Below are 21171 nucleotides of genomic sequence, written 5' to 3'. Positions count from 1 at the left end.
TTTGGCTTCCACTTCCTGTATAAAAGGAATTATAACTTAGCATATGTATTATTTGTCCCCCAAAGTAAGAGAATAACCTGTGTATGTTTGCATTTAGGTCATTCTGTCCATTGAAGAAGGTTACAGACTTCCGGCTCCCATGGGCTGTCCAGCATCTCTACACCAGCTGATGCTCCATTGCTGGCAGAAGGAGAGAAATCACAGACCAAAATTTACTGACATTGTCAGCTTCCTTGACAAGCTGATCCGCAATCCCAGTGCCCTTCACACCCTGGTAGAGGACATCCTTGTGTAAGATGCATAATGTTGATTTTTCCCCTTGACAATCATAATTTCTTTCAGGCTGCAGACAAGACTAACAGGTAAAGAGGAGAAAGTTTGCCTTGATAACTGTCTAGTTGTCTACCTTTTAGAATATTCTGTATAAACGGTATTTTATTTATCAGCTGAAAAAGCAGTTTATTAACATTTTAAAAAATGATTTTTTTCCACAAGAAAACAAGTTCCCCTTTCCTTTTGTCCATATCTAATCTTTCGGAATCACTTTTTAAATATTTTTTCCTGTGTGGGTCTATGGTATTTCTAATTGCTTTCTTGACTTACTGATTTTCTTCTTACCTTTATGAGAAGAAAATCTTGTGTGTGTGTGTGTGTGTGTGTGCAGCCCCTTTAATTTTCTTGTCCATTCTATATTCTATTCCTCTCTTTGAAATGGCAAGCAAGACAGGGGCAATTTGTGAATCAGCCAGGAGCAAGGATGTCTCCTGCTGATATGATCACACCCAGCTGTTGTTACTTTCCATTGCTAAAACCAGAAAAAGACAGATGACAAGATAAGAAAATGAAAGCACTCATCCACCATTTTATAAAAGTCAGTAGCGTTGAGAGATCTACCCACTTCTCTCTGAAAAGCAATTATAAGAGGGAGAGTAGAAGAAAAAAAAACACTGCCATCTATGTCTGAACATATAACATTTAAAATATTGTTAAGTTGAAAATATATTTCTTTAGGCCAAATTGGACTTAAAAATAACCAAAGCATTTTCAAAGCTTACTTTCCTGACTCAGGAGATGGCCAATAGGATATACAGATGTTCAACTTTAGGTCACAAGTTCAAGTCAGTGCAGGTTTTAGTGACAATAAAGCCAAAGGCTCTTCAAGAACTACTTGAAACAGACCTCAGTTCATAGCAGAGCATAGAAGGTTTCACCTCTAAATCACTAATTGGCAGCCTCAGTAAAGTGAAGCCAAGCATGAAATAGCTAGAGATTAAACTATTATTCTAGCCCGTCTTCCCTAAAGCAGTCCAGCACAGGAGGCTGTAATGGTGGGAGTGGACGTGGGGGCCATTTTGAATTTTATCATAAAAGCAATGGGCAGCCATTGAAGGATTTTAAGCAAGAGAATGGCATGATCACATTTGCATTTCTGAAAGATCACTCTAGGGCTGATTTAGACTAAAAGTGTAAAACAAGGAACAAGACGGGAAACAGAGACAGTTATATGTTTTCAGCAATCCAAGCTAGGAAAGGTCAGGGCCTGACTTATGAAATGAGAATCAGTTTGGAGTCAGGAGATAAGAAAATGGATTTATTACTAGATAAGGAAAATGAATGTGCCTTGGTCATTGAGTGAACAAGGAAAGAGGAGAAAAGTATCAAGATATTTGTCAGGTTTCTTTCTTAGACAAGTTGGTTGATGGCATTACCACTGAGAGAGAGGGAGAAGGACAAGTTTTTGGAATAGAAATGAGACCATTTCGTGCATATTGAGTGGAAGATTCCTGTGGGGCATCTAAGTGAAGATATCCAGTAGGCACTTATATGTATATAGGTTGAACTCAGTTAAAAAGATCTGGGCTAAAGATGTAGATTTGGAGATCATCAGCATATTGATTGTACCTGAAGCTTTAAGCGTAGTTTAGATAACCCATGGAGAATATAAAGAATGAAAAGAAATAGGAAAAGAATGCAAACCTTTGGAGCACCAAGATTTAAGAAATGAATTGAAGAAGTGTACCCAAAGGAGACTGAGAAAGAAGAGCCAGACAGGTAATCAGGAAAACAGGGAAAGCACAGTATCCTAGAAGCCAAAAAAAGGAGACAGTTCCAAGGAGTTTAATGTCCAAGGCTTTATGAAGCTCCCTTAAGATAAAAATGAAGTGTGTCCATTGGATTTAGCAACTATGTGTTTAGGTTTCATGGGCAGCCTTTGCAAGAGCATTTTCACTAGCATCATGTAAGACAGATTCAGTGGGAGAGGAGTGAATGTGAGGTCAGAGAGGGGCGCTATACAAAGTACCAAGTCCAGTACTGTTTTCTCAAAAAATCTGTATCTGAAAAGAAAGAGAAGTGGTTAGAGAAAATGTTTCTTGTGTTTTGTTTTTATATGTTTTATTGAAGAGATGAGCATGCTTTAATAATGAAGAGAAAGAACTACTAGAAAGGGATCATGGAGTGAGTCTGAAATCATTTAATCTGGGCCTCTTGTGGTTTAGGGTCAACGGACTCCACAGCCAGTGCCCGTCAACAGAGCTCTCTGACTGTTCTATGGCTGTAGACGCAGGCAGGTAAGAGCCTTCTTTTTGAAGAAAAGCAGATAAAACAATTTCTTCCCTGCTTTTTCAAGATAATGAATCTTCCTCATATTTGGAAAATAACGATAAAGAATTTAAGGTGAGAAAATATCAGAAAGTCCAAATGAACCAGAGGTAAAGTCAGTATGAGGGCTGGTGACTGAGGGCCAGAAGTTATGCTTTAACTGGGTGGGCAATAATCCAGTGGACAGGCCAGAGAAAGGCAGGCTCCTCAATGGCGCCGCCACACGTGGGCCAGGAGTTGGGCTTTATATAAAGTTGGCAGTTTGATTCAATTCTAAAGTCTGATCTCTGGGACTTCCCTGGCGGTCCAGTGGTTAAAGACTTCGCCTTCCAATGCAGGGGGTGTGGGTTTGATCCCTGGTTGGGGAGCTAAGATCCCACATGCCTCGTGGCCAAAAAACCAAAACATAAAACAGAAGCAATATTGTAACAAATTCAGTAAAGACTTTAAAAATGGTCCACATTAAAAAAAAAATCTTAAAAAAAAAAAGTCTAATCTCTGGGGGACCAAATGGAAGTTTTTGTGACTGATTTGCTATCCTTGTTTCTGACAAAGACATATGTGCTACCCTTACTATACTCTTGTTTGGGAAACAAAAAGAACCAGAGTTCTAAGGGTATCATGCGTGAACCTTTATCAGTATTCTTGTTTTCAAAGCAGCCTGAGTGGGTTTCCCTTGTCCACCCCCTCACCCCCAATGCCACCCACCTACCCTGATCCCAGAGCACTGAGACCGTTTAGGGAGAAGAGATGTGGTAGATTGAAGGATGGCAATGTTAGCTACAGAATGCCTGGTTTGTTTTATGCTTACAAAACTGTGACACTGCCACTCCATCCCCCAGATTCCAAAGCCCAGTCACTTGTCCCAGAGTGATGTTGGACTAAGGAAACATGATGGGGTATAGAACTGCAGTCTTTCCTCCCATGTATCTCTCAAGCAGGTAAAGGAGTCTAAGAGTATAATTCACAGCAGCTCTTATTAAACTCTCCTGTATGCTCCTTTTCTCTAATATCCCCAAACTCCCAAAGTTCTCTCACACTCCTATACTGACATAACTCTCTTACCCACTAGGTCCCCATGGTTTTTATTCCACGCTAATTGCTTTTTTTCTCAAGAATTCACCTGAGAAGGTTTTATCCATTCTCTTGACACAGTAGTAAGAGGGGAAGAAATTAAGGTGACAAAGAGGGGAGAGGAAAGCTGAGAAACCCACAGCTTCATCATTTTATACCAGCATATTGGAAATTTCATAGACCTTATATCTGTAATTTTTCTTTCAAAAGACAGAATACCCAGTGGGGAAAAAAAAAAGTGTTGGTCAGAGAAGGCTTTTATTATTTAGAACAACCACTCCAAATAATGCTGACATTCTTGTGCCTGACACACTCCCATGGGAGTATTCAGAGCCCTGTGAAGTCCCCTACCTTCTTGCTTTCTCTGCTACTCAAGAAAGCATATGGATATATAAGTGAATGTAATGATATAAGTACAACCTTAAATCCAATTGATTGTAAAAAATAATTTGAGAAAGTACCTTAGTAATATAGGCAGTCATTCTTTCATGCATGAATTTCAAACTACCTTCATTTTCATTTACAGTACAATGATGCCTTATAACCCCCTTTCAAAGAAATATCTATAGCTGTCACAGCCCCTGGGAAAAGGGCCCAGCTTGAGACCAAGACTACATGGAGAACAACGTGAGGAGCGTTGCCTGGCCACACCTTTTGAAACACCTCTTCTCCCTTTCCCTGACCCTCAGGATCAACCCAGAGGCAAACATATTGCCATGGAATCCAGAGTCACATCTGGGGCCCGGTAGTTTAATAGCACAAAGTAGATTGATGACTAGATGGCTGTCCCTTCACCCAGCCCTACCTTCCCCACCCTACCTACATCGTCCTATACACTCACCCTCCCACCTCTTAACCCCCACCCTGTTTCTTCCATACACCATAGCCTACTGAGTGCACTAGGCTGAAGTCAGCTGGACAGTGCCTTTGGACAACGCTGCAGTGTAATAGGAAAATAACTCTTTCTTCCAATCCTGCTCCAGATCCCCAGCATGTCACTGATAAGAATTTTATAGATTATGGGCTCCTCGACAACATCAGCTAAAAGGTAGCATTCAGAAACAGGCAACAATTGACCAGATGGACCAGTCCATGACAGAAATCATATTCCACCCAGGCCAAGGCACATAGGAATACTCTCACTACCTGCTAGGCCATAATTAAGGATCTTATAATATTTTAGCTCTTAGGAGCTGGAACTACCACTTTCCTTAGTATGTATAAATTAACTGTTGAACTTTCAAGCACTTGGCTTCTGGTAATATGCGAATCATGAAAGTAAGGAAAAGCTCAAACCAGTATCATCTGCTTTAGAGAACTGCAAGTAAACATTATAAGACTAAATGGTACTACCTCCCTCCATCCAATTAATACAGCACCTGCAATGCTGTCTCCTGAGGGCAATAATTTTCAACAGTTTGTTAGAAATGTTTCTATTCATTTTGAAAACATCTTGCTAAGTGCTGCCTAGGCTGTCCATAATCATCACTTACTAAATTGCTTATCTCTATAAACCAAGTCATGGACAACTTGTTCTGTTTAATTTTTGTAAATAACAGTTTTAATGTTTGTTTTCCTGGCAGAGAAATAACTGGCTGGCCAAAACTAGTGTTGTAATTGAGTGAAAAGCAAAGCTTTGCGGAAGGAAGACGGAATATTAAGTATTAATCAGGAAGTGTGAAACTTCTACCCGTTAGAAAATCTAAACTCAATTCACATGAACTGTCGCCACAATATAATACTAATGTTAATACGAGTACTGATACTGATACAAGTTCTATGAATCATTAACAACAATAACTATTACTGCTATTTGTTGAGAGCCTACTATGTGCCAGTCATTGTACTAGGCACTTTTATCTGTCATGTCATGTACTCCTGTTATTATCTCCATCCCTCATGTAAGGAAACAGAGACTCAAAGAGGCTAAATTTCCCAGGGGTACACAGCAAGTAATTACTAGATCAGGAATTTGAATGAGGTCCACCAACTGCAAAGTCCTTGTTCTTTCCACTGCACAGTATACAATCACCGCACTGTTTATGATTATAGGAAAAGAGGATACGTTTTTACATCTCCAGATAGATTTTCTCTGGACTTATCAGACGTCATCAATGGAGTATATTAAAATTCCAAAAAGAATTTGTAGCAGAGCACAGCCTGTTATTTTATGTTCTGCTAAGCAAATACAAGGATGTAGAAAATGAGTATGACCTCATTCATGGGAATAAGAAGCAAACACATAATCTGTATATTCCCCCAACTTTCTCCTACAATGCTCGGCCACTTGAAGAACATTACTTGAAAAAAGAAAGTAGTAACTACAACAAAATAAAGAAATGAGGGAACTATGGCAGCAACATGGTTTCACATTTACATCCTCAAGCATTTTTGTAGTATCTTTTTAAGACCACATTTTGATAACCACTGGCAATGAATTGTAGTTGGCATGTGATATGAAATCTATTTCTGTCTCTGTATTATTTACCCACAAAAAATAGGCTTTCCTGAGGTTCAGTGATCTGTTCCTCTGACTGTAGTGACCATGTGCTAAGAATGTACTCAGAATGTAGGAAATATTTAAACAGTATTATGCCTACCCTGTATCTATCCTTCCTAATGTTTAAACACATCTATAATTTTTAAATTTGCTTTGAATTTCACTCCTTCATACTTTTTACCAATTATCAGCCTTATTATGAGAATTAAATAATCATGTCGATAAAAATCCTGAAGACTTACTGAAAATACGAGGCCGACAAAAAATAACTCAGGCTCCCAGTTTAGCACTGAGGAGCGTCAGATTGTTTGGAACAAAGAGATATTGCCCACAAGCATGAAATAGTCACAAGATTTATGGCATGGTTCTAAGCCCTTAGAATTTTATAACATCTTGTGCAAAATTTCACTTTAAAATTTTAAAAGAATATCAAAATTGTTTCATTAACTTGTGTTCAAGTTGACGATTAGGCCTAATTATAGGGAGGGCAATGTTTTATTTTTTAATCTGATTAGATAAATTCTTCCTTCAGAGGTTAGGTAGGTAGTTTGTGTAGTAAATAGTGTGACGTGTAGTCCCTTAGTCATGAGATGAGAAACTTATGTAAAAACAGTGATATTGGGGCTTCCCTGGTGGCGCAGTGGTTGAGAGTCCACCTGCCGATGCAGGGGACACGGGTTCGTGCCCCGGTCCGGGAAGATCCGACATGCTGCAGAGTGGCTGGGCCCGTGAGCCATGGCCGCTGAGCCTGTGTGTCCGGAGCCTGTGCTCCGCAATGGGAGAGGCCACAACAGTGAGAGACCCGCGTACCGTAAAAAAAAAAAAAACTGTGCTATTGAATAAGATAAATGTTGCTGTTGTGGTTCTAGGTCCCTTAACCCTGTGCTGCCTCACTCACCTGTAACTGCCTCTTCCACTCTGAAACCTATCAAGACAGATAAGCAAACATTTTTGCAATGTGAGGAATAAACTAAATAAACAGCATATTCATTAATAGGCTGACCATTACAGCAATAAGCTCTTACTCTTCCATTTAATGAGTTAAATGAAAGTAGATTATTCATCATGAATCAGCCATTATGTCATGGACCAAACTTTTCTGTAGAGAATATTCAAATCTAAATTATCACTTATTTAATAAATTCCTTTAATACTTTCAGCATTGTGCTAAGGCCTACAGAAAATAGAAAGATATATGAGATATGATTCCTGCCATCAGGGAGTTTTAACTTACTCTTTAAAAAAAACATTCTTCTGTCTTATGGATTTTTCCCAAGGAAGTAATTCAACTGAAGCATAAAGATACATGTTCTACGATTATATAATCATCTGTAATAAATTTAATAAGGTTGCTAGCAATTTAAGAGTCTGACTCAGGGAATTAATAAATTATTAAGCATCAACCTACAGAATACTATACACTCACTTGAATATTAGTTATGAAGACCACTGACATATAGAAAATATTCATCAGTATGTGAAATAAAGGCAATACAGAATAGAATGGACCCTATCTGTACAGTTCTGCTAACCATATATAAATATAAGAGCTAGGAAGAAGTTATGTTAGAGTGGTAAGGGGAGAAAAGCCTTTATGCATGTGATAGTTTCATATTAAAACAAGATCCATATGGTAATTCTATTTTTAGTTTTTTAAGGAACCTCCATGCTCTTCTCCATAGAGGCTGTATCAATTTACATTCCCACCAACAGTGCAAGAGGGTTCCCTTTTCTCCACACCCTCTCCAGCATTTATTGTCTGTAGATTTTTTGAGGATGGCCATTCTGACCGGTGTGACATGGTATCTCATTGTAGTTTTGATTTGCATTTCTCTAATGATTAATGATGTTGAGCATCCTTTCATGTGTTTGTTGGCAATCTGTATATCTTCTTTGGAGAAATATCTATATAGGTCTTCTGCCCATTTTTGGATTGGGTTGTTTGTTTTTTTGATATTGAGCTGCATGAGCTGCTTGTAAATTTTGGAGATTAATCCTTTGTCAGTTGCTTCATTTGCAAATACTTTATCCCATTCTGAGGGTTGTCTTTTGGTCTTGTTTATGGTTTCCTTTGCTGTGCAAAAGCTTTTAAGTTTCATTAGGTCCCATTTGTTTATTTTTGTTTTCATTTCCATTTCTCTAGGAGGTGGGTCAAAAAGGATCTTGCTGTGATTTATGTCATAGTGTTCTGCCTATGTTTTCCTCTAAGAGTTTGATAGTGTCTGGCCTTACATTTAGGTCTTTAATCCATTTTGAGTTTATTTTTGTGTATGGTGTTAGGGAGTGTTCTAACTTAATACTTTTACATGTACCTGTCCAGTTTTCCCAACACCACTTATGGAAGAGGCTGTCTTTTCTCCACTGTATATTCTTGCCTCCTTTGAGAATGGACTTGAGGATATGGGGAGGGGGAAGAGTAAGCTGGGACGAAGTGAGAGAGTGGCATGGACATATAAACACTATCAAATGTAAAATAGATATCTAGTGGGAAGCAGCCGCATAGCACAGGGAGATCAACTCGGTGCTTTGTGACCACCTAGAGGGGTGGGATAGGGAGGGTGGGAGGGAGGGAGATGCAAGAGGGAAGAGATATGGGGACATATGTATATGTATAACTGATTCACTTTGTTATAAAGCAGAAACTAACACACCATTGTAAAGCAATTATACTCCAGTAAAGCTGTTTAAAATATATATATATATATATATATATATATATATATATATATATATATCCAAAAATAAATAAATAAATAAATAAATAAATAAAAATTAAAAAAACAACAACAACAAGATTCTACCTTGGAATAGTGTTTCTCAAAGTATAACTTTTCTTGAAGTATTTTTAATAGGTCTCTTACTTTTATATTTACATGATGAATATAAAATATGGAAAACTTCTGAGGATAAATACCTTCCTGCTTTTTAATGGCAGTTTTAATACCTACTGGTAACCTAAGAACTTTCTAATTTAAAATACTAATACTATTATGAACTCAAAGGGCTCATTAGAATCAAGACTTCTTGGCTCTATCAGTGCTATTCATTTTCACATATTTAGATATATTGAGGGTATGTGTTTATTGCACCTTAAACTATACTATTACCTATTCTAGCTATACTGCAGCCCTTTCTCTAATCTTAATTGACCATAATTTATACCTGGAAGAATTTCCTAATTCTACCCCCTCCTCATTTTTCTGAGGAAAGTAGTAGACCTTTGACCTTCTGTTCTACAATATGTACATTTTTTCTGTGAGGTTTTGCTGTAAAGACATTTCTCAGGTGGGAAGCTCCCACTAATCACCAAATAGCAGAAATGTTTACATGCTCAGCAAATTGCAGACTGAATTTATCATTGTACATGGCTGATAAGAAAGGGCGTTTATTGTTTATTAGGTAATATTCCAGAGAATTCATGTGAGGGTGATGGCACCCAACCCTCAAAACCAGAAAATAGCAGCATTTTTCAACTTTGTTATAAGGTGAAAGAAAATTTATTGCACAGTGGCTGTGAACAATGAGGGAACACTGACCTTCCTAAATCAACTGTCAGTGCGGTCGTATAAAGGCCAAAGTGTAACTAGGTTACTAAAGATGTGTGGAGAGAAAGGGAATTATGGTATTGAAACATTCTAGGAGCAAATAGTGGATGCTTTTCAACAGAGAAATAGGCCATTTAAGTCATTTAGTATACAGAATGTCCTTCCATGACCTTTCTATACTAAGGACATAAAATTAGCAAATTACATTTCCACTCACCAATTATATGAATTGTGAAAGCTCAAGAGTTATTCCAGCATTATCTCAGGGGAGAGAAGTGGAAGTCATTTGACTGTGTCTGTTCATCAAGAATGGCATAGGATTATGAAGGGAAAGTCACCTAAACACATCCTTTTAGTTTGGTTCAGTTTCAACAGATTTCTCAGACAAGTAATTAAAAGACATGAGAGCCATAGTGTTTTGAAATAGAACATTCAGCTTCCTAATGTATATTGTTTTATTTATGTTAATAAGCAATAAGGATACCCTGGGCATTTTGATATTTAAACTTGGTCAGTGAACTTACTACAGCACTATTTCCTAAAGTATGTTCTGTAGGAAACTGGTCAGATAATTTAGGAAAATAGTGCAGAAGCTATTTTGAATCCTCTTATGTATTCATACTGCACATTAGGATAGTGAAGGCTCTAAAAAATGCCACAATTAAAAACCCTGTTTAACTATGTTTGACATGGAGAACTTAATTGTTTTTATTGATATATGAACTGTTATTTATTTGATAATTCTTATTAATATAAACACCTCTAGGAAACTAAGAAATATAGCAACCGTTAAAGTGTTTATTGGTAGATGCCATGATAGCTTTTCAACCTTTAACATAACTAAACTTTGTTTAGGGTCAAATCATGAATCATTCTGATATTAATTAGAATGAAACAGCCCATAATCCAATAGCATTGCAGTTTTTAGTACAGGAAAATAAAATGTGGCTTTACAGCCTCCAAAATAGGAAATATGGTAACAGAATTGAGTAGTGGTTAAAAGGACACAAGTCACTGTGAAGAGTAACCAGATTCCATATGGACTACAGTATAATCACAAGATACATGCATTTAGTTTATGCAAATTTCAATTATATAGAAAGAGCAATAATCCCTGGATTTCCCTGTCATCCTTCTTCACCCCCCTGTCCACCTTCAACTAGAATCCAGTTTAGAAAAGTAGAAGTCAATGTAGAATCAAAGAAAAACCAAAGAAATGAATTTTAGGTCTTTAGTAGGGACTTTCCCTAAACAATTCCAAGGGGCGTCTTTCAGGGTCTTCAGGAGTCATACAGTGTACAACTTGTGTGCCCATATATTATGTACATCTCTGGCTTTTGTGCTCCTAAAGACCCGAGTCCTGGTGATATACCTATATGTATCTATGTCTATATATTCACACATTCACTAGCCTTTTCAAAATAATACCTTTATATTATTTTTATATTAAAACTATAAAAGTATCCCCAACTGGAATGCCCTTATGCATCAGATCTTAGGACCAGAAATACAGATTTCTGTATCATTACTTTAAGATCCATCAATGACGGACTCCTTTTTCTTGTTAACCCAAGCTTGCATTGATTTTCCTTTAGTTTTGTGCTTTATTAATATCTGTGCTTTGGGCTGTATTACCCTATACTTTGATGTATGTAAATCTTATTCATGCAATTGAGCTCTATGACAGCAGAAATTACTTTTTAGTAAATAATAAATTCTTGTTGAATGTTTGAGGACAAATAAATGGAGACTTGATCAATGAATTCACCATAAAAAAAAGAAGGGGCTATCATAGCAAATGTGAAAAAGGGGACTTCCCTGGTGGCACAGTGGTTAAGAATCTGCCTGCCAATGCAGGGGACATGGGTTCGATCCCTGGTCCAGGAAGATCCCACATGCCGCAAAGCAATTAAGCCTGTACACCACGACTACTGAGCCTAAGCTCTAGAGCTCACTTGCTGCAATTACTGAAACCCGCCCCCCTAGAGCCCGTGCTTCTCAACAAGAGAAACCACCACAATGAGAAGCCCGCACACCGCAACGAAGAGTAGCCCCCGCTCGCCACAACTAGAGAAAGCCCGCGCGCAGCAATGAAGACCCAACGGAGCCAAAAATAAATTTAAAAAAATTTTTTTAATGTGAAAAAGGCCAAAGGGCATAGACTCAGTGGCAGGTCAGAAAGCGTATGAGTGAATAGCCTGTGGCTAGTTACTTTCTTTTGGGGTATTCCTCAAATTTGAAAACAGAATTTCATGCAAGAGAAAAAAGTAAACAGAAGTTAGCAAGATGTGGGTTTTCTCAAGATACATCAAGTATAAGACCTAGTAGTGGCAAAAAGCAGGAAAAGATAAAAGAAACTGACAAGTGAAACTGACCGGGTATAAGTGGCTGATTTGAATATGATGGAAAAATTTTAAATCTCTAGTTTTCTATGGAGGATGAAAACATTTGATGTAAGAATACTGTAAAATTTAAAAATAAAGTTGGGTATTTTTTGCTTTATCTGGCTTTTAAATGGTCTCCATGCTTGTTTGTTTGTTTTTTCCTTGTAGAATGCCAGACTCCCCTGGTGAAGTTCCCGAATATCCTTTGTTTGTGACGGTCAGTGACTGGCTGGATTCTATAAAGATGGGGCAATATAAGAATAACTTCATGGCAGCAGGGTTTACAACTTTTGACCTCATTTCAAGAATGAGCATTGAGTAAGTGGTGCTATGTTTATTACTATATTTAGATGCCCCACTCAGGAGATTATAAATTCAAATACTATATCAAGAACACCATGGTTAAACTACCTTCCCTAATACTAGGATGGTGTTTCCACATCTTTCCTCACCATTTCTATCGATCATTCTAGTGAAATTTGGACATTACACTTCTAACTATTTTCCTTTGAAAGAATATATTTAACTCAAAAAATTATTTAAAATTTTAAGTGCTTTCTAAAATGCATATTACTCTTGTTCACATCATAGACTTTACATCAACATAGTTTTACCTTAGCAGATTATTTTTGACTCATGTATACTAAATCAATTCCTATTACTTTCATCAAATGTAATAATTGTAATAATACAATATTATGTTATCTCAGAGCTTTTTCTCTATGTTATAATGGTCCAGCATTTTTCCACTTTCTCAAATGCTATCCTTTCATGGTGCAGTGAAAATGCTCGACATGTGCTTAAAAGAAAGATACTAAAACTAGTAGGTGAAGCCATATGAAATTGCCATTGTTGTAAAATAGTAATGGTAAGTTCATAGTGTTCAACATAATACAATGGCATTTTTTCAGATTATTGAAAGACAATGATAATTAAAATGGAGTCCACATTATACTTTCTATCCTACATGCTACTTTGCTAATACTGTTGAAAATTTATATAATTACATAAAACCCTTGGGCTTATGAAATATCTGAACATTACATCAGTACCTGAATTCTTTGTATCCTTAAATCTGAGGTTGACCTGACGCATTCTCTGGCACCAGGGTTAAGGAAAAGGTAACAAACTCCTGTTGTTCATTTATATCTCTGCTTAAACTCTCATTTTACCAGGTATACAATTTTTGGCAAATCTGACATGGGGCACATTTACCATATCTAAATGTTCATTTCCTCTCTGTCATACCTACCAGATCTAAATGTTCATATTCTCTCTTTCTCTCTCTCTCTCTCTCTCTCAATCTCTCACAGTGATATTAGAAGAATTGGAGTCATACTCATTGGACACCAGAGACGAATAGTCAGCAGTATACAGACTTTACGTTTACACATGATGCATATACAGGAGAAGGGATTTCATGTATGAACGTACTACAAGCACCTGTGTTTTGTGCCTCAGCATTTCTAAAATGAAAGATATCCTCTCTACTACCCTCTCTTCTGATTCTCCAAACATCACTTCACAAACTGCAGTCTCCTCTCAGACTACGGGCACACACCCTTTGTTTATGCTTCCAACCTGGATTTAAAAATCACTCATCATAGCTCCTCTCTGAATAACCTGCAAATAAAACCCTGGCGCACTGCAGATTATCATTACACAATGGTAAATAACTCAGCATGGATGTGTAACTTTGTATAATTGTATTTCGGAAGTGTTCAAGGACTTAACCCAAAGGAATTTGGGGTTAATGATGTATTCAGAGTTTGATGGTAGATTAAAAAGAAAGAGTTGACCTTTCTTTCATGTTTTGTGATCAAGTAGCTTCCAAACTGACATGAATATTTATTTTTTAGATAATTATATTCAACTCTGTGGGTCATATCGTTAACTCTATCCTACAATACTTTACCTGTCAAAGCCTGATGTTGTTAGAATCATTTGCAGAAAAGACCAATGATTTCATGTAGTGAATTCTTGTCAAGTGTGACTGTGGTGAGAAGGAAGTTATCAGGGAGGGTGAGGGAGAAACATACTGTGCTTTTAAAACTTCTTAAGTCTTGGTTTGTCTTTTTTTTTAAATTAACTTTTTAGTGTCCTACATATTTCATAGTAGGTGGTAGTTTAGAGGCAGGCTTTCCCCTCTAATTTTTTACTAACTATAGTATATTTCTCTACTGCCTTATGAAGATCACCCCTGGAAAGACCAAGAGTGAGTCCATTGCTCTAAAGGCTATAAATAGAGTGAAGCATGGAATAATCCATGACTGTTTCCTTGGTTCATCTTCACAAGTTTGCAAGAGTAATTATCAAAGCATTAAGAAAATTATTCTCAGCAGAATTGCTTTGAATAAAAGATCTATGATTATAGCCTTAGATTAAACGTAAAAAGATTTTAATTTAAACAGAATTTTATGATAGTTACATGGTGGCCCATGAAAATAAACACATCGAGCTGTCTAATATTGGTACATTTTGCAAGTTTAAGAATTTTTATGTTTTGTTCATAAAAATAAGTTACATGAACATGCTGAGCTGTTTTCCAAACCTTCCAAGAGACAAGTATGCCGTTGCATACACCAAAGAGGGTATAAACGGATCTAGCACATGAGCATATATGAATTGTGTGTAACCTGAGTCCTTGATACAGTAACATAAAAATGTATACACAGCTAAGGTGTGTTGTTGCCATAATCTTCTGGAGGCTGCAAAAACAGTCAAATATACTTTTCATTGAATTAAGCTGAGTCAGCTTATCAAAACAGTAATGTCATATGAACAAATTCAATTATAAAATCAGCTGTTCCCGGTGAAACTAAAAAAATGACTGCTGTGCTAGGTGGAAGAGTAGTGAGAATGTCTTAAGAGAAGAAAAGAGCCGGTTGTCTTGAAGATGCTGATTTAATATAAAAATTAAGTTTTATTTGATCCCGCAGATAAAGGTGCCCTACCCACATCCTCAAATTCCTACCTAAATTACATTGTTTGGTGATAGTAGTTTTCTTGCTATAAAAGGAGTCTCGATTTTTCTTTTTTCCTATTTTAAGATTTGTTGATTGTCCCATTAGACTAGACCCTTCCACATGTTTTCTTTTGTTGATTTATCTTCTGATTTTTGCCTACCACAGCTAAAATTTTCTCATTTCGAAAAAAACAGAGAGAGCTAGAAGGAAGAGTCTTTAAAGTATTCCTTAAAGTACAATAAAAAAGAAAAAAGTGGGAAATCCATCACTTTTTAAGTAAGTGTGTCAGAAATAGCTAGCAACATTTTCCAGCCATCACCTGCATGGTCATGCATCACTCACAGACTGTCTGCAGTTTGCTTGTTACATTTACACAAATCTGGATACATTTAGAGGAAATATAAAATTTCCATATTTACCTATCTTCAAATATATATTAAATAAGAACAGATGTAAAGCAGATTAAATTTATTAATCATATATATTTATTTTTATAATACAACAAAAAACATATTTAGAAAATAAGGAATAGAATAATTATGGTCTTCCATAGGACTCTGTCAGCAACATCTGTATACTTTGATGAAATAAATTCTATAAAGTATTTAAACTTCTATGGAATGGGCATTCAGTGCTTGCAAGATTTAATTCTCTGTTAAGAACTTTTTTCTTCAAAAATCCAATGATCCTATTCTATATCTGGTTAATTCATACTTTGTTTTCCTTCCCAAACATCTTTCTGTAGTATTATAAAACTGCCTTTTCACTTTGTCTCTTACCCCCAATCCTCTTTAAAACTTACATTTATATTTTTTGCAACTGTAAGCATGATAATCTTTAGTGTAAATGTGAACCTCATCATGGTCAGAGCAAGGTATGCAAGATTAAACAGAAACATTAAAAAATAAGTATATCTATTTCTTTACTGCCTACCAATCACAGATTTGAAAATTTTACATGAAATAGTTTGAGATTTACTAGTGCACATATTCAGTAATTAAAGCTGTTTAATATTCATAACATAGAATGTAATGATAGAAAATGAGTAACATCCATAAATCACAAGCCTCCAAAAATAATCTTTAATAACTAAAATATGCATATATAGTCATGTACCTGCTTTATTTTAAATTTCCTAGTCTATACTACTGAGGGGCTTTTTAGATTTTGAAAATCAGACAGCTGAAGGAAACATTTTTTAAAATTTTCTACGTGGTCAGTTTCCAGCCTATAGTCAACTCATTATCTCATAGTATATATAAGACATAACTGGGAAAAAATGTAAAAACAATGTACAATCAAGAAGAGAGATTAGATATGTAAATCATTATACTAAGAAAACCATCAGAAGTTGCAAAGCTCTTGGCTTAACAGGAATCAAGAATTATAGCACGTTTGCACTGAGTTATAACTTGATAAATAAGATATGCATGCCATAATCAAGAAATATTTATCTTATTTCACTCTGTATTACTCTTTAAAATCTATCCAACTAAATACCTGAAAAAAAAAATTTTCCAGCCACAGCTTTAAGGCCCAACTCAGCCCATGAAAGGAAAACAAATCCAAATTTAATCCTTGAAAAGCAGTCTTTACAGGAGGTCCTCTGAAGATGTGGTGAAGAATGAATTATATTACCTATCTCCCAACAACAATTTTCTTAAAAAGCCATTTTAATGTTTTTCCCTACCAAATTTCTACTCTGTAAAGCAGTCAGTTAAATCTCTTATCTCAAAATGTTCACCAATACTAGGTATTTTGGGTCCTACCACATTAATGGGAGCATTTATTTACACATACAGAGGGTATGAATTCTGGCTTTTCATTAACTGGAAATTAAGTGCTTTGGAAAGTAATTTCAAAATGGATGAAGATGATCCTTTCCTACTGCTTTAGCTAGGGAAACATGTTATTAATTTAAAAGAAATTAATATTTTATGAATCAAAAATTGTTATCAACTCACAGTTATCGTACATGTCTTTATATAACAAAGAGATTAGAAGAAGATGTAATCACTTCTTTTAGTATCATCAACTTAACTTTTCCAAGTTCAAATTCCATTAAGTATCAAAGACTCATATTAACTTTCGATCCAAAAATATTTTAGTGCTTTTTATATGAAGACTCCAAAAGGTAGAGGAGCACACTGTGTCAAATTGATGGTATTCTTCCATTAGAACATTAGAACACTGGGCACTCATCCAGCTTTTAGTTTTTATTTTCAACAGATTTTCAATTTTTTATAATAATGTTCAATAAAGGTAGTGTAAACTTTAGTTCATTTTAACAAATATCTATAAGGTGTCTATAAGGTGTCTCCTACATGCATAAAATTTTATGGCAAAGATGAATTTGACTGTAATGTCCTTACATTCAAGTAACTCTTAAGCTTAAAACTTAGAGGTTAGAGCCTATTTGCTATGTTTGCTGTGATTGCCATGCCACTAAGGGTTAGTTCTTTCCACAGAACAAAAATACATTGAATAAATAAAACCTTGTCCAATGTGAAATAAAACCTTGTCCAGTGTGAAATAAAAAACCTTGTAAAAAAAAAACCTTGTCCTATGGAAAGAGATATTTTGGACCTCAAATTTTCCATAGAACACTCCACACTTCCTCTGGCAGAAGGGAGCACACTTGCTGGATTCTCTAAGAGAATCTCTCTTGTTAACAGCTGATCCTCCTCAGGAGTCACATACTTCTATTGTCCAGTGGCATACTTTTCAGTTCAGGTGTAGGCTCACTACCTCAAAGGTACTTCCAGTTAGAAAACGTCAGCCATTTTTCAAAAACAGTTCTGGGGTAATCTCTTGCCCAAGCCAATTCACTGGCCTTAGTAAATGTAATTATGAGTATACAGCTGAAATGGTTGCCTAAAATTCTTTCAAACATGATATATTTAACAAAGGAAAGAGATGATTACTCATGACCAGAGCGCATATATTACTAGATGAAATAAAGGAAAAGAAAAATCTTATATTCCAGAAGAATAAATACCCCATCTTTCTCTTACTATTCCCTTAAAAAGATAAGTATTAGACAAGTGTTTCAAAGATTTCTGAGGATAAAATATATTTTTTTTGTTATAAGAGGATGTGACGTGATATATGTGTCTCCTGGGGGAAAAAGGCCAAAAGATCCATAAGAAGCTCCAAGTCATCAAAATGTAGTTTTAACTAATCCTCTTTCATCTGACTAATAATTATATCCAATTTTAAATTAATGATGGATTTAAATAAAATGTTTAAAAAAGAATATTTACATCTTAATTAGAAGACTTAGGTTCTTTGCTCTTAATTCAAAAGAAGTTAACAAAAACCTGGTTGGCATTGGCTTTTTTGGGATATTAGAATAGATTTAAGTCTATTTTAGCTTATAAGTATTGAGTCAAAATTATTGTATTTAAACGTGATACAAAAAAATTAAAAGTAAACTTTTCAATTACTATGGATAGCAAAGCACTACTAAAAATTAAACTTCATCTTTTGGAAAAGAATCTGGCAAATACAAAGTATTGTATTTCTCTTAATGCTACCAAGTCACCTCCATTTTATTACACTTTTGCACTTATCCATTGAAAGCAAAGTTTCTTTCTAAACAAAATAAAGAAGGTTCTTACTTGAATTTCCACACTAGTTTATCAGAATACCAAATCTCTATATTCTTAAGGGAATTTTTGATTTATTTCATTTAAAGGGGAAGATCTCAAAGAAGAATTCCACTACCTTTTAGACCTAATTCATCCTAAAGAATATAAAAAGCGAGGAAAGATCTCTTTTAAATGTAATGATATAAAGATGTGGTATCTACTTTCGATTAGAAAATAAAGTACAGATTAACAACACAATTTCCTGGGAGTTGTAGAAAAGTACCAGAATTAGTGAAAATCTCCTTTCAAGTAAAGCTCTGTTCTCATCCATATTCCTCCATTACTTGTAGCCTCTGGCTAATCTTTAATTTGTCATGATAAACTTACTGTTGGTTAAGATAATGTTATCAACTCAAACTATAAATCGGAACAACTGAGATATGACTTTAAGGTGTTCAACAAAATAATAAAAGGACAACCCTACTTCAGGATTCTAATTTAGTTAGCATCAGAGTCTCCATTTCATTAGAGAGAGATTGAAGGGAGAACTGTCTTTATTCCAAAAGAATACATTATTTTAAAGAAAATTCCAAGGACAGAAGAACCTTCATTTTTCATATATCTAAATCAAATTTTATATTTAGTTAGGCATTATTAACTTTGAAGATAGATGTCCTTGTTTTCATTGGTTAAATATGAGCTTTCATGGCAAGCAATATTGATGTGAACATTACTATACAAGTTTTTCTATGTTTATAGATCATCATCCTTAGAACAGTCTTAATTTGCCTTTGTTCTTGAAAGACCAAATATCATTTAACTTTTTGAAATACTGATAGATGGAGTGAACAGTGCTAAATCATAAAGATGAATAAACAATACACTTTTGAGGTTTTTACCTAATTTAAAATGTCCTCTTCTATTGCTTTTATAATAAATTAGAAGTCTCTCTTCCACATTTAGTAATTTGTAGAATGATATCTATGCATTTAGATAGAAATTGTTTTTCTAAAATTTTCACATAAACACATCTTCATTCAGAGAGAAGCCAGAATATAATTAATTATATTAGTTCATTTTTCAAAGTAGTAACTGATGCTCTTTTTAGAATTATTTACCCAGTATTATCATTTTTTAGGTTGTAATGGAGTTTTTACTTAACTGTGCATGTTTTATTCATTGCCACATAGCACTGCTTAAATAAATCTGCTTAAAATTGTTGTCTTTAGAAGCTCTATGACAAAATTAATGACCACTCATTAGATAACAGACTTGTAACTGAACAAGCTATTTTATGTTGATGTGATTGATGTGAGCATTGTTAAAACCAATTTGTTTGAAAATCCATTGGTATTTTATCTAGAGCTATTATTGCAGTATCTTCAAGAGTATCTTTAAAACAATACTGACAATATAATAATAATATTCGTGGACAATATAAAAATAAACAGTGACTGAGGCTTTTTAAAATTTCTGCGCTGCTTGGAAAATAAGGTTTAACTTGCATAAATGCTTGTCATGGAAGTTTTTAATTTGCTTTAATGTGATGTTGTTCTCCCTATGCCATATGTGTGTATTTAAAGAAAATTGTATTAATATATTTATACAATGCAAAAATCTCATTTTCTTCTTACAGATATGGAGTTTTGATGTAATTTTAGGTGTTTTAGGCCTCCAAGAGAAAAAAATCAAAATGTGAGATGGGAGCATTTTTTTTTTTTTGGTGGGGCACAATACCTGAGCGTTCCTAACAAACATGAATATGGGTAACACTGGACTTTAAAGATTACTATATGTGCTTTATTTATGATACATTATTAATAATTTTGTTAATCATACTTCATCGTTAGATTGTGTCACTGGAAATTTGAATAACTTTGCACATTTTTCACAAACTGTACTTAGGTTTAATTTTGTATGCAGTATAAACTTTGACAGCTTAATTTTGACTTTTGATGGAATAATTGTTAATTAACAGTCTATGTTTCCTAAAATGTTAGTTATACCTTCTAAAATAACCTTATTTTTTAAAAAATCACAGGCAGAGCATGAATGCAGAACATGAAAATGGACCAAGTTCCATTAAAACTGAGGAAAAGGCAAAAAGGTAATATAAAGAGGAGTTTGTGTTAAAACTATTAATTACCTCATTAAAAAAACCAAAAAATTAATAGAAAACTGTTTGAAAATTATGTCATGTTACTCTTACTGGTAATTTTGAAGCTAAAATGCATTTTGAGGATGAGAATCTCTAATATAAATAAGTCCACTAATATTTGTTAAAATATGTATTGCTATATAAAATTAGAAAGAAATCTTACCAAAATATCAAAAATTTAAAGTTATTTTTTAAAAGTATATTAACAGACTGAATGATCACAATTATTAACATTTCCATACTAATAGTTCTTTTGATTTCTAAGACATATATAATTAAGAATTTGCCTCCCCAAAATTGAATATTAGACTGTCAAAGCACTTTATACATATCACTCCTATTAATAAAAAGGT

General features: G+C 34.9%; 1 protein-coding gene across 4 annotated transcripts in view; it reads left to right on the top strand.

Moving 5' to 3' along the window:
- The window catches only part of EPHA6 (EPH receptor A6), a gene marked incomplete at its 5' end in the record, with an annotated part of 845284 nt that extends 828038 nt beyond the window's left edge, over positions 1-17246 (top strand). For 2 of the 4 annotated variants that reach the window (XM_082625308.1, XM_082625307.1), the window contains 4 exons: positions 98-291; positions 2499-2570; positions 12273-12422; positions 13418-17246. In XM_082625308.1, the coding sequence (XP_082481434.1) occupies positions 98-291; positions 2499-2570; positions 12273-12422; positions 13418-13532 (531 nt within the window). In that variant the 3' untranslated portion in view covers positions 13533-17246. The remainder of the gene's footprint in view (positions 1-97; positions 292-2498; positions 2571-12272; positions 12423-13417) is intronic. The other 2 variants (XM_082625310.1, XM_082625309.1) reach the window with 1 other exon arrangement.
- Between the last annotated feature and the right edge of the window lie 3925 nt (positions 17247-21171).

The sequence above is a fragment of the Mesoplodon mirus genome (assembly GCF_964341445.2).
Source record: "Mesoplodon mirus genome assembly, chromosome: 6".
NCBI lineage: Eukaryota > Metazoa > Chordata > Mammalia > Artiodactyla > Ziphiidae > Mesoplodon > Mesoplodon mirus.
This window is presented reverse-complemented; position numbering and strand designations above follow the sequence as displayed.